Here is a 16,587-nt window from a genome sequence, read left to right as displayed (position 1 = left end):
ACAAAATAACAGGCTGTAGTATATGAGAAGCTGATCTGAAATTTCAGTTCTTGATAAAAGCTTCCTTATGAGCACTTTGATAACTATTTTATTGTTGCACTAAAAATGCTCTCTCCACTATTTATTGAAAATGACTTACTATAATGTTTATCTGATTACAGGTGATACATGGACTGAGACACTGGCTTACGTGCTCTTCTGGGGAACTGCAAGCTTTGGAACTTTAGCTATCATCTTTTACAATGGCAAGGATTTTGTAGATGCACCAAAACTGGTCCAAAAAGAGAAGATGGACTGAATTTGTGTGTGTGGAAAGCGGCTTAGCATGGAGGACTCCTCAAGCCATACTTGGAGTCTCTACTGACCTGCTTTCCACACCAACTAGTGGTCATTCTAGCTTTCATCTTTACGGAGAGAAAAAGTAAACCGTGTCCTTCACTTGGTGGTGGGAATTTTACAGTTGAGATCTGGTTTTACAGTCTTAGTCACAATGATCTTTGGAATATTGCATTAATTGAGGAGGTTGCACTCATAACAAGATAACTTACAGGTGAAAGCCAAAATATCCATGTTGTCTGTGGAGTATTATAGGATTTGAACTGGCCTACTATGCTGACAGCCCAGCAGGGCAGTTTCATTCAAACATGATCTCATAATCTTAACACAGATCTCTGGTTCTGTTCACGTGTCACCATATCCAGCTGTGGCAGTATTAGTAATATAGAGTCACATCATGTTCTTTGAGCTAATATAGCATCTTACTAATAAGTTTTTTTTTGTTCTAGACTTTCATCTGGGTTTCATTTGTCATCATAAAAGCAGTCACTGTTAGCACGAGTCCTTTGCATATTTTCATTAGGGTAGAGAATCATACCTTTATTGTTTCTATCGAAATGCAAGTCTTCTGTTCTGCCTCATCTGGGACTGATGCAATATTCTATTAAATCATTGGGAGGATGAGTTATTGGTGGACATTTCTGAAGTTGCGAATGTCTTGCACTACCTAACTACTGCAGTCTTCAGATGACTTTTTATTACAGCTAGACAGCAATTTAAGTGTGGTGCAGAAGTTCAAATTAAGTTCTCTTTTTTTTAAGATTTAAATGAAATCAAAGAATGTAAAACTTCTTTACTGTGTTTATTGACCCTCATGCTAAAGGTCCAAACTATTCCATAGTTAAAGAACAGTCACAATGTAGAAGGTACACCTCATTGATTTGCCAGTCACCTGCTTCTGTACCTTTTGATTATGTAGGGATAACCTGTGGAAGAAAGAATACAAATCTTTGAGGTGACAGTCTTATGCTAAATTCCATGTTTGCACTTGGGGGAAGTAGCAGCAGCTTGCTTTTCATGCATGATAAAACTCTAAAAATTAAGCTATGAAAAGAATTTGTTCTGATTATCAGTAAATATGTCTTTAAATTTAGTGCTTCCAATCTACATAAAATAGCTAATCTGAATCAAGGACCAATTTTAAACAATTTTGTCACTTGTTTTATGATTTATGTTCAAAACCAGACATGAAATTTGCTTACAGCACTGTGCATTGTTTAATATTTCCTGTAAGTACAGTTGTATATCCAGATTGCGATTATCAAGATTAAATATTAGGAAAAATGTAGAATACTAGGGTTAGCACGGTTGTCATTAATGCCCTAGAACACAAAACACTGCATCATCAGTGTTTTCATTGTGCTATGATTGAAAATATGTACAGTTTTTTGCAATAACTGTTCATTTTAACCTTGAATGTTTCTGAAGGCCTCTTTGGGTTTTGTTAAACATTACTTGTTCATAAGCACTAGTAATAAAAATGCAGAGTACCTGTTTGCTTTTAGATGCTACAATGGAAATACCAGTTGACAATTTTACTGAGAAATTCTCTGTAACTTAATCTCATCAACATCAACTCCATAATGGGAAAGAAAGTATAAGAACTCTATAGTTAAATACTTAAATAATGGTTTGTATGCCTCATTGGCAGGTGATTTGAAACTTAGCTCAACTGTCTTACAGTGTGTATCTAAATCTTTCTGTGCATCTCCCATTAAGAGTTTGTTGCAACAAAGACCAAACCTGGACTGCTACTATAACCACATTGCAAGAACTAGAGTAATGTAGATTTTGAGACTTGGAAGGGCATCTGTATTCCAATGCTTTGCAAGGAGATTGTATTTCTAAGTTCACATATGGTGTACTCATAAATGACAATAAAACTTTAATCTTTCTTTTCTAGATCCTGACAGTTCTGTTTCTGTATTTTAGTTGAAGGGTTAAAAAAATTCAAACTTTAAAAATGTTGTTTTGGAAAACTGCTGATCATCAGAAAGGTACATTCTGAGTTGTTAATCTGTAAATACAAAATTAAAGACCTTCTATTTTTATACTTAATCCACTAAAAGTTTAGTTTAAAACTAAGATTTTAATTAGCATAATATGTTCCATTTCCCTCTGCCAAGTATGGGTTTTACCTTTTTGAAAAAAGAAGTGTTTGGGAGACAAAGGAGAAGTTTAGAAATAAGACCTGAAGTTAAACTCCCTACTTGAGTCTATTCTTTGTCCCTCCCTTTACAAGGCCAGCTTAGACCACTGTTCTTGATTGACTCACAGAGTGTTAGACATATGAGGTGAAGACTGCACATCTTATTCTTCAGATAAACTGCTACAGTAGTGGTATTACAATCAGCTCCTTCTATATTTGCTTTAATTACCTTTTTGTATCCTCAAAATTAGAGGAATGGTAGACTGCCAAGGAATCATCTCTATCAGAAACCTGCTAGAAACAGATTCCTGAAGAGAGAGGTGCACTCCTACGTATATACTCCAAATATTCAGAAAAGGATATTTCGGAACTCTGAATCTCAACTTTTGGCAGACTTAGGACTCTAGCCCTTAAATTTACATGAGACCAAGTGTACATTCGTATCAAGATGATACTGAACTAGCAGTTACTATAGATAATAGAACTATCTCAACCACCCTTTTCAAAAATGCCAAAGGAGGAACAGAAAGTGTGTCAAGGTGAAGATAGTATATGTGAGCTGTACATCAAAAGAATGTCTGTCTGTAATTCATTGAAAACAGGCACACCTGAATGTGTAGAAGCCTTTTATTTGTTTCCAGCTTGATGGTACAAATGCACCTTAAAAACACCACACTCTTTAGCTACTACTATGTAGCAAATTTAAATGGGGGTACTGAAATGCATCCAACTCTCCACTGTAGAGTAGCAGCTTAATCACACATCATTTAAAAAATGGGGGGAAAAGGGAATTTTGGTTAACAAGTCTTTCCTTAAAAATGCCAGAGTCTCTACTGCCAATACAAAGTAGCTAAGATCTTGTTTTTTTGTTTGTTAGAAGTATCATGTTTAACTAAAGGCACAGAGCTAAAGTGGAAATATGTCAATATTTTATTCAAAGTCCCTTTTATTTGTTAAATGCTGATTGTAGAATACTCATCTTTACCATTATGGAAACAATTACATATTTTCTTTCAATTGGTATTGAGTGAAGTATAGGGTGACCACACATACTGTTTTGGCTGGGACAGTCTTTTTTTGAGCCCAGTCCTGGATATCCTGACTATATTTTTTTGGCAAAACTGGGCATTTGGTCTGTTTGCTTTTGCACATGGGACAAATGCCCAGTTTTGGCAAAAAAGTCAGAATGTTGTCTCACGCAAGCGTAACCCCAAGTGCCTCAGGCTCATAACCCCACAAGTGGCAGGGCTTGGGCTGACAGCCCCACAGAAGAGAGGTGTCCTATTTTCATGTTGGTAAATAATGGTCTACAGCAACAGGGGCACCATATTACTATTTATTTATCACAGTGCTATAAATAAACCTGTAGGTGAATGGGGTTCACTTGTACAAAAGTGTATAGAGTTTTGTTCATGCAAATAATTACGTTAAATTGCATATATTTGGACCAGAACTATGTCACTAGGTACACTATAGATAGGTCTTGCTGCAGTACAGCTGTAGTGGTCAGATAAGTTTTTGATCTGTCCTTTATACCTTCCTTGGAAAGTACATGGCATTCAGAATCAGTGTTCTAACCAGTGCCTAGGACCAATTACCCTGTGCCTAAGACTTACTTTCCAAAACTCTAAGCTGTTTGGGGCTGTACCATAGTTGCTGCTCTTACCTGGGCAGAGTTGGGCCATTTGAAGTCTGACTGTACCTGCTGTGCCTGGAGGCTAAGGCAGATCTAAAGGGGGGGTGCTACAGCATGCCTAGGGGCTAGCACCTGGGCTAAAATGGTAAATAGTCTTAAGAGCACTGCTGATTCTTGGGATGGGCTGGGCCCTTCTGCAATTCTCCACTAACCAATGCAGGGGCAAGGTAGCCAGGGGGGAGTGTGTTAAAGTGCTCTCTGTAGTAATGTGCTACTTACTCGTGTACTGAGCATGCTCAGTTCATTTGCTGAAGCCACTGCCCTTTACCGTGCCCTTATTAGGTGTGTTGACTGCTTTTGACAGGGGTTAAAAAGTGCCAAAGGGGGCACATCGATAATGGCATTGAAGGTATAATTATAAAGTTTGTGTATGATGATAAGCTGCACGCATACAAAATGGGAAATGACTTCCTACAAAGGAGTACTGTAGAAAGGGATCTGAGGCTCCTAGTGGACACAAGCTGAAGATGAGTAGTGTAGAAAGGGACCTTGCAAAAAATCAGAACATGTCTGGGGCAGCCACTCTACTCTGTGCTGATTAGGTCTCAACTGGAGTAAAAGGTGGAGAAAGTCTAGAGAAGAGGGAAAAAAAATTAAGGTCTAGAAAACATGACCGAGGAGGGAAGCAGCATCTTTCTCCAAAGGCTGTTTCTTCCCAGCTCTAGCTAGAAATAACGGCTGCCGGGGCCACATTGCTGCACGTAGCAGTTTCACAGACATGACAGTGCAAGCGGCTCCCTGGTGGCCTTTGCTCCAGCAGGCGCTATCTATTGGGTTTCCGGGAAACGGGGCAGGCGAAGCCCGCCCCATGCTAACGGAACCCCCCCCCCCCCCCAGCCTAAGGGGAGGTACCACAGGGCCTCAGAAACCCACTAATTGCGGGGGACAACTAATAAAAGAACAGGGACAGGAGTGTGGTCAAAGGGTCATAAGAAGGGATCCTGACGGGGACACCAAGCAGAGAACCCCGGACAGCACCCACTGCTCCTCGAAGGCGTCAAGGGAGCCAGCGGACGCCGCCCAGAGGAATTCCGCCTGGAGATGTGAGCGGACGAGGGACCGGAAACAAGCCCCACAGTCGCAGGAGTCTCCGTCGGCCAACCTCCTCTCCCTGGTCGCGTGGATGGCCTTTTTAGCCAGGGCGAGGAGGCGGTTGACCAGGAGGTCCTGCGACTTTGTGGGGCCACGGATAGGGAGTGCATGGATAAGGAGGTGAGGGGAAAAGTGCAGCCAGAAACGTAACAGAATGTTGGTGAGGAGCCAGTAGAGGGGCTGCAACCTGGCGCACTCTAGGTAAACATGCGCCAGGGTCTCTCTCACGCCGCAGAAGGGGCAGGTGTCCGGGACGGGTGAACCGCGCTAAGTACACGCCCGCGCTCACGGCCCCGTGAAAGGAGCCGCCAGCTGATATCCCCGGCGCCCCTCGGGACGAGGGTGGAATACAGCCTGGCCCACCGGGGCTCCTCACCCGCCACAGGTGGCAAGAGGTCCCGCCACTTGGTGTCGGGGTGGGACACGAGGGTGAGGAAGTGAACGGCATGGAGCACGAGCGCGTAGAGTTGTTTCCTTGGCGCCGTTTGAAAACGGACCGGCTGCAGCTCGTGCAGCCGGCTTGCGGAGAAGGGGCGGGGGCCGGTTGGGGCTACGGGGCAGGGGCCCAATGAAAAGGTCCAGAGGGCCCGGGAGGGGTGGGCGGGGCGTGCCTCACGCAGGACCCGGTCCAGCAGGCGGTAGCAGGGTCGCACACTCCGTTCCGTGGCGCTAACTGCTACCGCCACCACAGCGCTACGCGGGGGGGGGGGAGGAGGGGGTGACGCATGCGCCGTGGAGACGGGGGGGGGCCGGCACCACCGCGCGGGCGCGGCTCCGAGCACAGCCCGGAAGCGGCGCCAACCCGCCCCCTTCGCCGCTGCGCTGCGTCCCCCGGCTCGGCAGGGGGCGTTCAAATGGCGCCTCTGTCACTCATATCCGGGCGCGAGGAGAGTCACTTCCGGCCATCGAGTCGCTCAGCAGCGCCGTTTGTTTCACCGAGCGCCGGAGCGGCCTGGTCTGAGGCCTCCGCACCGAGCTCAATTTTTTTCCTCTCCCCGTTGCCGGGGTTCCGCTCTGTGGTCCCGGCCGGCCGGCCTGACGCCCCCGCTCCGCCGCCATGAAGCTCGTGAGGTGAGATGGGCCCGGATGGAGGCGGATTGGGGGGCAGCGGCGGGAAAGGCGCGCGCTGGGTCGGAGCAGGGGCCTTGCCCCGTCTCGTGCCGCTCCGGCTGCTCGCGCCCCGCCCCTCCCCACCCCGGTTCGTCTCGCGCCGCTGTCGTCTCGGGCTCCCCGTTCCACGGCGGGTGCGAGCAGGGCCCCTCCCCCCGCCCGGTATCGGCTCCGCTCTCCCCGAGCCGGCGCGAGGCGCTGCCAGGCGGGTACGTGCCAGGGACCCCCCCCTCCCCGCTCCATACAGCGCGGCCCTGAGTCGGAGACTCGGGGGTGGCCGTTCCCGCCTCGATCCTGCCCCACCCCCACAGCGCCGGGCGGCCCCCAAGTCCCCCCCCCCCTTCCCGGCTGCTCCTGTCCCGAGCACCCCCCTAAGGAAACTGGCGTTTAACGTCACGCACGCGGCTTTCCCCGCCCCGCGGTGGCGGCTGGCTTGCGGCCCTCGGGTTGCGAGCCGCTGGCTTAGACGTTTAGCGGGATAGTTCTCGCTGGTCGCGACTCCGTCGCTGCTTCCGCTTTCTTCCCTGGCCGACAAGCAAACCTGAACCCGGCTATTGAGAAAATCAAGTGCCGTCACCCGCTGTGGTGTCCTCGTTTCCCGCGTGTTTCAAAGCCGCCCTCAGCAAGTTATACGGTGGTTCACTAGCCAGAAGACGTATTCTCTGGTCATTGTGAGATTGGGCTGAATAAGGAAAAGTTTGGCTCCTGTCTCAGACAGAGCTGCTAAACTCAGCAAGAGAGGGACTCCCTGTCCCCAACGTATCCACATAAAAAGAGCGCTCGTGCAGTGCTTGTATGTCAGGGCATTCCCCGTCTGTCATATTTAACTAAAAAAAAAAAAAAAAGTATGGCGGGATTTGTAAAAATCCCAACAGCCTCCCTTTAAAGCAATGTTTAAAACACTAATTATCCCTGTTAAACAATCATTCAAACAATTGAACAAAAGTGAAAAATAATTTAGTTTAACATCTCTTACACTTCATTCAGCTTGTACAAATGAAAATAGGTTAGTTTGTTGTATTGTCACTTTCACTTTAAGGTTCAGAAATGTTAGCACAATGCAATGGTGTTTGGGCTACAATGACTGTTTAATGCCAATGAATTATTTAACAAATACCTTTACCATTGACTACTTTGAAAAACCATTTCTAACTAAACAAATTCTGGGGTAAACTAGCCTGTTTCTGTTTGGGTACTGTTGCATTTTGGCAAGGGGTTAGACTAGATGACCCTTGCAGTGCCTTCTAGCCCTATGAGGCAAGTAACATACTTGGCTATTTGCACCATAGCAGTGACTGTAGCTGGTAAATTTATTTTGTTAAAAAGCAAAGCTTGTCTTAAGTGACAGGTAACCAGCAAAAAACAGCTGCTTAATGAATGCTTTATAATGCTTGGCTTCCAAATAAAGGTGTAGCAGAATCGTACTTGGTATGTTTGGGGATTCTTTGTAGCAGTGTCCAATCAGGTTGCTTAGCAAGGGTGCTCTCTTCTTTGGTTTTCTTTGTTTTGTTGTTGTTTGTTACAAAGCCTCACAGTCCATACAGAATTACCTTTTTGGAATAGTATGAGGTTTGAGATCGCTTCACACTTTGTGCAGTATGTATGGCAGGGCCTGGGTACTTTCTGAAGATTATTCATGTATTGTGATATTGGAATAGAAGTTCTGTTTTTCAACTACATTTTTATTTTGCAGGTTTCTAATGAAATTGAGTCATGAGACTGTGACCATTGAACTGAAGAATGGAACACAGGTGCATGGAACAATCACTGGTATGATATTCAAGATGTTGGACACTAAACCAAAATAATTAAGGAATTGATAGACAGTGAAAGGAAAATCTGTTCTCTTCCAAAGAGACTCCACTGTGATAGCTAAATGAGTCTCCTTAAGAGATGCATTTTGTGAAATACTTGGTGACAAAAAGTTTAAAATCACTCCACAAGCAGTAGCATTAGGAACATCAGTTCAGGGTTCTTCCTTACTCAGATATATGTGGTGAATGTTCAGACTGTACATGTATCTTTAAATTAAAGACCAGCAACAGGCAACTAATCTAATGTATGAGATGGTCTCAGAATTTTAATAATATGGACCACATCTGAATAAATACTGTGTTGAGGACTACCACCTGTCTCACACTGGGGTTTACTGTGTTGTTGTGTTTGTTTTTTTCCCCCCACCTTTCTGTTCTGTTGTTCTCTATGACCTTCCCATGCAGGTTTCTTTGCTGCCTTCTGCTCCTGCATGTGCTTCTCGATCCCTTAGTTCCTTCTGCCTTGAATTTGCTGCTCAACTGCATTTTTCCCTTCTTCTATGTTTCCATAGACATTCTTCTTCATCTAGTAACTAGCATCTCCAGACTCAGGTGGTGGCTCCTGTTTCTTCTCCTTTATATAGAGGTATCCCCTACTAAAGGCAGGTAAAAATTAGATGCCAGTTGTCTGTATTTACAGGCAGCTGAGCTCTTTTCAAGAGCCCAGGTGCATGTAGAAGCAACTGGAAGCATGGCCATCACTCTGACCTGCCAGCTCTTCATAGACCACCGGGAAGTGCTTTGAAGACTCGTAGGTCATAATTAGTCACAATAATAGACCGGGGGCAAAAGGTCAAATTTTATAATATTGTTTAGTATTCTGTGTTGAGATTCTGGGCTGTTAGATTATAATACAGAGAGCCAGGTACTCCTGAATTGTAATAATTGGCACACCAGGTGGCTTTGGGGAATCTTTTAGGCCTTGTCTATACACAGAGTTGCACTGGTTTAACTAAAGGTGTGTCTGGTCTACCCTCAAGTTTTACTGTGGATGTTTGTGTACAGCTATCAGTAAGGGATGTGATGTGTGTGTGTGTGTGTGTGTGTGTGTGTGTGTGTATATATATATATATATATATATTTTTTTTTAACTTGCAGTAAAAACTCTAGTGTAGACAGGTATACCTGTATAGCTTATTTTTGTTTTGTTGAACCACAGTAAGCTATTCCGGTGTCAGGATGTTTATAAAGGTATAACTTCATCTACAGTAGGGCTCTTGCTTTAACTATGCCAGCATCATCAAAGTGGTTAAAATGTAGACAAGGCCTTAGTTAAACCAGTGCATGTTTGTTTGTGGGGAAGTTTATTTCTATTTAGCTTAATCTGGTGTTAAAATATGCCACTCTTAAATCAAAATAAATATCTGTTCTTTACACAAACTTGCGCCTGTTTCAGTACAGTGGTTTTAAAACACATCTTGTACACTGGTGCTAATTTGTGTAGACAAGGGCTTAACCTGTTTCATTATGTGTAAAATGGAGATGCTTATCTACCGCACAGTTTTGAGAGGATTAATTATTATACAATATTCTGAAAATATATTAAATGCAGCATACTTTTTAAAAGTTATTCCTTGGGGGCACTGACCTATTTATGTGGTCAGAAGTGCCCTTATGGGCCAGAAGGCCCAAAAGAATGAGGGTTTTTTGTGATTTTATTAATGAAGTAACATAATTTGTAGCCTTAAATTACAGGTAAAGAATACAACTAATTTTAATTGGCATGATCATCGGAAATAGAAAATTAATCCTAGTTCGTAACATGCATTTTGAAAACGTGTAGAATATTGCAAAATTTAACCCTGAAAATTAATGGGTCTACATTAGACTAAGACTTCACGCTGGAATGGCATTAGAAATGATTAGCTGTGGCATGCCATGTAGTCTTCACGAAGCAGCAGCCCTTAAATTTATTGCCTAACATTATTTTAATTTTTTCTGACTTTTTGATGAGCACTAACATTGCCCTTCATTGCAGCAACACATTGAAGTTTGGCAGAGGCATGTTCCTGGGATCTGCAAGGTGCCTTTTGCTGGCCCATGAAAATCCATGATGATTTTTCATAGTTATAAATCCTTGAATATCTTTTCTGCTGTCAAATTCATTAGTGTTTATTACTTGAGTGTGTACACTGCCCTGGCATCTTGCTGAAGTATGCTGTATATAACACAACCAGATTGCATACATGCAGACTGGATTCTTTTCCACTTCTCTGCTTTCCTGCCTCTTCTCTCCCCCTATTAAAATTCCAATTGTCTAGGAGATGCATAAGCCTGGGAACCAGAAGACTGTGAATGCTTGACTTGCTATTTCTATAGAGCTTAAGTCTATGCCCATCACAACATTTGTTGTTGAGTAAGGTCTTGCATGTCATTGAGAGGTGTCAAACTGGGAAAGTAATCCAGACTGCTAAAATGGCAGACCCAAGTAGAGCTGGTTGGGAATTTTCTGATGAAAAACAGTTTCACTGGAAAATTCCAGTTTGTTGAAATAAAAACTTTTTTTGCAGGGACATATGAGTTTTTAGGCAAAACTCTTTGGAAAGGCCTTGGTTTTGTCCCAGTGCAAAATGAGATTTCAAAAAAATCCCCCAAAGATTTTCACAGAGCTGGAAAAGTTTGTCATCTAACTCTAGACCCAACACTGTGGCCACACTGCTGACCTTTCTGTGTTTGACTGTGTTGTCTGTGAAATGTGACTCCTGGATATGTGACCTACTGTTTCAGTCTGATATTTGTCCTCTGGTAACTGGTTTGCAGAAGATAACAGCCTTCTACTGCTGCCAGCCCATGTAGTTAGTCCAGTAACTCAAGTGCTAGAGAGCTGTGCTCAGGGTCCAGGGTTCATATATCGCTGATGACTAGGGCCCTACCAAATTCACGTTCCGTTTGGTCAATTTAATGGTTATAGGGTTTTAAAAATCATAACTTCCATGATTTCTGCTATTTAAAACTCAGATTTCACTGTGTTGTAATTGTAAGGGTCCTGACCCAGAAAGGAGTTGTGGGGTGTCACAAGGTTATTGTAAAGGGGGTTGCGGTACTGTTGCCATAACTTCTGCACTGTTGCTGGTGGCGGTGCTGCCTTCAGACCTGGGCATCTGGAGAGAGGCAGCTGCTGTCCAGCTGGGCCCTCAGCAGCCACCACTCTCCAGCTGCCCAGTTCTGAAGGCAGCAGCGCAGAAGCAAGGGTGGCATGGTATGGTATTGACATCTTTACTTCTGCCCTGCTGCTGGCGGGGTGTTGCCTTCAGACCTGGGCACCCAGCCAACAGCTGCCACTCTCTGGCCGTCCAGCTCTGAAGGCAGTGCAGAAGTAAGGGTGGCAATACTGCAACCCCCCCTAAAATAACCTTGTGACACCCTTCCTACTCCCGGACCAACTCCCTTTTGGGTCAGGACCCCCAGTTTGAGAAACACTGGTCTCCCCCATGAAATATGCATAGTATATGGTAAAAGTGCACACAAGATCAGATTTCACAGGGGGAGACCAGATTTCATGGTCCGTGATGTGTTTTTCATGACGATGAATTTGGTAGGGCCCTACTGATGACACATGATAGGCGAGGACGGTGGTTGTTACAAATGCACATAATTATTTTATTTCTTTTTAATAAAATCTAGGAAATTAAATACAAAGAAAGCTTGTTAAAATAATGTTAAGGTTATAAAGTCAGGTACTTATAAGTTAGGAAATGCCAGAATTAAGTTTGTCCATTAATTCTGTCTCCTTGTATGTATCATGATACATAAGGCTATGTTTTAGTCATGGGTAGTTTTAGTAAAAGTCATGGACAGATCACAGGCCGTAAACAGAAATTCATGGGCCTGCGACCAGTCTGACTTTTAGTCAGGGCAGGTGTTTTTTAGTAAAACTTGGGTTGGGTCTGGGGGGACGGTCTAGGGGGGTGGCATGGGACCCCTGCTGGTTCTGGAGGGAGCGGGTATTGGCGAGGCTGGCAGGGGCTTTCTACCTGGCTCCGTGTCCCTGCAACTCCTTGGCAGAGGCAGGGGCCAGAGCAAAGGCTCTGCTGCTCCCACCACAAATGCCAGCTGCCGCAGTTCCCATTGGCTGGGAACCGCAGCCAATGGGAGCTGCTGGAGCAGGGCCTGCGGGCATGGGCAGCGCGTGGTGCGGAGACTCTGCCGCTTCCTACGAGCTGCAGGGTGGCCATGCCAGTGTGACCCGGGGAGCCCCTCACCCTGAGGTAAGCACCTCCCCACACCCTCTAGCCCTGAGCCCCTTCCTACATACCCAAACTACTGCTGGCCCAGGGGCTGCCTGAGCCAGCTCCAGCCACTGCAGAAGTCATGGAGGTCACGGACTGTCACAGAATCCGTGACCTCCATGGCAGACTCACAGCCTTAACGATACAGTCTTTAATTAAGTGATCATACACTTCTTTTTTTCCTGCAGGACCACTGTCTAACTTGAGTGCCAGGATGAGCAATGCTCCATGAATAAACCAGGGTTGTGCAGTCAATGAGTCTGTTTGACCGTTGCCTCGTTAGCTGTAGGGGAGGGAAGGTATTTAGAGAACAAGATAGGGACTACAGGAAGAGAAAAAATGGTCTTGTGATTAAGTCAGTTGAATGCTATCTAGGTGAATTGGATTCTGGTTCTGGTTCTACCAGACTTACCGTTTGGTGGACAAGTCATTTAAATAAAATTTTTCACAGATACGTGTAGAAATGTCCTTTCTAAACTGGCATTACCTACCATGCTAAAAGTAACCAATTTTTTGATGCATTTAGTCTCTCTTCTCTAAAATTTGTCATCTGTCTGTATTTCAGGAGTGGATGTCAGTATGAATACGCATCTTAAAGCTGTGAAAATGACACTGAAGAACAGAGAGCCTGTACAGTTGGAGACATTGAGTATTCGGGGAAATAATATTCGATACTTCATTCTGCCAGACAGTTTGCCTCTGGATACCTTGCTAGTGGATGTTGAACCAAAAGTCAAATCCAAGAAAAGGGAAGCAGGTTGGTTTGTGATTTCACCTTTGTTTTATTCCAGATTATTAAAGGGGTGGTTTGTTTCCTCCATAAATGAGTACTTTTGTTGAATCTGCAGTAATCTTAAATGTCTGGTTAGAACATTTTAGTTTCTGTGATAACTTGCTTTTATTTTATTTTTTTTGCAGTATTCTATAAAAAGCAAAGTTTTGAGGCTTCTTGTCCTGTAGCTGGAAGGCACTGGCAATTTGTAGATGATTTGATGTCCTGATAATGAAACTCAATGTGTAAGGTTAACCTGGACACCCTTCTTAAATTCTACATAATTCTGAAATTGTGTATATGGTGTCCTCCCAGAGAAGAAATTTTTTGAAGTTTGAGAAAAAATTAAGTCAGTGAATTCTGAGATGATTTCAAAATGACTTTTATTTTGCTTTTGAGTTCACTAGTGTGTGTGCACCACATCTGTTTGCACTATTAATTTCAGGTTTTGTTTCTTGACCTCTGAGAGCTAGTACAGAGGGGCCTCCCTTACTATGATGAGTGGATAACTGAGTCATGTGCTCAGTTATCCACTCATCGGGGGGGGGGGGGGGGGGGGGGAGGAAATGAACCTTTGGATTCTGTATGGTCTCTGGAGATCTTAACTTTCATGATAAACCTGGGATGTTTTCAGATAGGCAGGGTTCTGGCTCCAGCTCCCATCTACATCATATTTTCACACAACAGTGTTCTAATTTTTTTTCCTCAGACAAACAATTCCTAAACAAAAATCTTTAAGATAGCATTAAAGTTGTAAATAGGGGACTATTAATTTAAAGCCACACTATTAAAACTTTGTAACAAGAAAAACCAGAAAGAGAAAAGTTGTAGTTAGGGGGTTCATAAACAACTTTTACCTGTGTGCCATGTCTTCTCCCACCTAATAAGGATATGCTTAAGATAACTTCACCTGAAGCTTTAAAATCATTGACTGCAGTTGGAGACAATAAACTCGGTGAATGGAACCATGGTATGTTTTTCAGAAATGTTGGCCCCTTCTTTCCTCTTCAATAAATAACATCCTAGCCTGATTTGGTGACCGTAATACTGAGGTCTCTGGCCTATACACATTATGTGGATTGTATAAAGAGGATAAGTGAGCTGTAATGGAGTATGGGGGTCTGTAATTTATATAAATACGGTAATGGCAGAGTCTGGACCGTTTAGCACTTGTCTGTGTAGGCACATTGATAGGGTCTCCACAACATTGTGTGACTCTCCCACCCACTATGAATAATCTATTAACTATGTGGGAAATTGAAATAGGAGTGGGTTACTTTTCTGGGTCAGTACATGAAGGATAAGAGACATGCTGTTAGTTACATTGTACCATATGGGAAGGTGAACTAGAGAATGATCTTTGGGTCCTATATATTGGATGGTGGCTTGTGGCATGTACTGGAAACAAATGAGGTAGCTAGATGTTAGTTTGTTTCTGATTTAATAAATTGAGACTGTGACATGGTGAGTAGAGTTCAAGTTATTGGAAATCTCAATCATTTTTGGAAATTGAGTAAACATAGTTTCAGGTTAATACACTTGTTCCTCAGTACCTCTGTTAAGTTTTGTTTCTACTGTTTGTTCTTATTTTTTTACATGTTTTTCTTTGTTGCGATCTTAATGGTTTTGTCTAGAATCTTTCCGTTAATTACCTTAGAAAAATAGGTAAAGAAATTTCAATAAAGCTCTTTTTCTTTTTTAAGCGGGTGATATCCATTTCAGGTTGTTTGTGGAACTTGCCTACAGAATTCCTCACTACTTGTGCAACTAAGCATTCAGGTGTTTTCAGTTAATATCTATGTGCAGCTTAACTATTCACATTTTTCACTTATTAATTTCATTTATTGGTAAATGAACACTGAATTAATCTTCCAAGAAGTAGTTAAGGTTCTTTTGAGGGACACATGCTGCATGTTTGTGCCAGGTTCTGCTGCCAACTGTGAAATCCTTCATCCCTCAGCTTCCCCCCCTTACTTTGACAAACATTGAGGGGAGGAAGAGAAGTGCACTGTTATATATTTCAAAATATTTTACTCTACAGTGTGAACAGGTTTAATATTACACAGATGAGTTCCATAAAATTTCTTGTTCATTAACCAGCTCAGTTGATCAGAAACCCCAACATGTATGACCTTAATATGTAATTAGAGCTATTTATCTCAATTTGCCAATCCTCCATAATAATGCACCTTACTGATGTTTTATGAAGACACCTATTTTTTTCAGATCTTCACAATACTCTCCATCATCTCAAACCATAGTTAAACACGCAAAGCATCATGATTAGAACACACCTCTAAATGTCCCTGCCTAATGGGATATATAAAATCTGTAGCAGGTTGGTCAGTTGTTCTGTCAGACATGTATTAGGAAAAAAGACATGCCAACATAGTAGGTAAATTTGTTATGAATGTGTGAATAGGATCTCACTTAGCATGATCTTTCCTATTCGATATTGTAAATCAATTGGATGATTTCCACTTTTCTTGAACTAAACTGTTGAAGTCAAGAGATGGCGAAAAATTGAAAAATGCTCAGCACCCAACATTTCTTATTGAAAACAGTGGGAGCTGTTGAATGATCAGTTCTTGAGAAAATGTGGCCACTTTTTAGTTGCCTAAAAGGAAGTTGAACAGTTTGGAAAATCTGGCCCTATACTTACACATTTAACACCTACCTTTGCCTGTTCCTTTGATAATACATTTTGCCATAGATAAGTTATATGAATAGGGTGTGAAGCCCACAGTGCTGTAGCATCTTGTGTATTTAAATCCCAATTCCTGAATCGTTAGGCTTTATTGAGAGAGAGAATGACTTGTGTCAAGCTTTCATATTATTCAGAAAGCTAGTATATGCCTTTGTTTTCAGAAATGAAAGTGGAGTAGATAGAGAAGTGTAAATTGTACAAGAGTTGTTTTTGTTTAAAAAATGAAAAAATCAAGTGCAAGGGAATTGAAGTAGAAAAATAAAAACCAAAAACTTCAGTGTATCTGAAATTTGATAGCATTAGCACCATCTGGTATCTAATTACAAGTCCTATATGATAAAATACATCTTTTACACTTGATGCATACACTTTATTTCAAATAAACTCTATTCAGGTGTAAAAGTTAACTTGTTCTTTGTTTTGTTTGTTGCTCAGTTGCAGGAAGAGGCCGTGGCAGAGGTCGGGGCAGAGGCCGTGGCCGTGGCAGAGGAAGAGGGGGACCTAGGCGATAACTTCTCTCACGCCACAGATACATGTTACAAAATTCTAAGCAGTCTGATATTTTTTGTACAGGTTTTGTTTACAATGTCGATTTTTAATAAACACAAATGTGGAAAAGTTGTCTCTCTTGTCAGTTAAGCCCTGAATGGGGTTTGTATTCATTGTATGGAGCCGTAGAGCA

At 42.9% G+C, this 16,587-nt stretch overlaps 2 protein-coding genes across 4 annotated transcripts in view; both read left to right on the top strand.

Moving 5' to 3' along the window:
* The window catches only part of SACM1L (SAC1 like phosphatidylinositide phosphatase), a 55,504-nt gene extending 53,256 nt beyond the window's left edge, over positions 1-2,248 (top strand). Inside the window, exon 20 of the mRNA XM_039525095.1 lies at positions 162-2,248. Within this exon, the coding sequence (XP_039381029.1) occupies positions 162-298 (137 nt within the window). The 3' untranslated portion in view covers positions 299-2,248. The remainder of the gene's footprint in view (positions 1-161) is intronic.
* A 3,888-nt stretch (positions 2,249-6,136) lies between these two features.
* Positions 6,137-16,539, top strand: LOC120398123 (small nuclear ribonucleoprotein Sm D1). 3 transcript variants are annotated; one of them, XM_039525178.1, is made up of 4 exons: positions 6,137-6,344; positions 8,077-8,153; positions 12,992-13,183; positions 16,341-16,539. In XM_039525178.1, the coding sequence occupies exons 1-4, from the start codon at positions 6,331-6,333 to the stop codon at positions 16,415-16,417; spliced, it is 360 nt and encodes a 119-aa protein (XP_039381112.1). In that variant the 5' UTR covers positions 6,137-6,330; the 3' UTR covers positions 16,418-16,539. The 3 variants fall into 3 exon arrangements, with proteins under 3 accessions (XP_039381112.1, XP_039381113.1, XP_039381114.1); XM_039525179.1 differs by lacking the exon at positions 6,137-6,344 and adding an exon at positions 6,539-6,592; XM_039525180.1 differs by lacking the exon at positions 6,137-6,344 and adding an exon at positions 7,371-7,389.
* Positions 16,540-16,587: the final 48 nt, after the last annotated feature.

This window comes from Mauremys reevesii, linkage group 2 (assembly GCF_016161935.1).
Source record: "Mauremys reevesii isolate NIE-2019 linkage group 2, ASM1616193v1, whole genome shotgun sequence".
NCBI lineage: Eukaryota > Metazoa > Chordata > Testudines > Geoemydidae > Mauremys > Mauremys reevesii.
Note: the sequence above shows the minus strand (reverse complement) of the source record. Positions and strands in the feature narration are given on the sequence as shown.

Excerpts from the sequence above, each read along its gene's own strand:
- LOC120398123 (XM_039525178.1), top strand. Across the intron at positions 8,154-12,991 it reads GGTGCATGGAACAATCACTG|GAGTGGATGTCAGTATGAAT; the intron begins GTATGATATTCA and ends TCTGTATTTCAG. Across the intron at positions 13,184-16,340 it reads ATCCAAGAAAAGGGAAGCAG|TTGCAGGAAGAGGCCGTGGC; the intron begins GTTGGTTTGTGA and ends TTTGTTGCTCAG.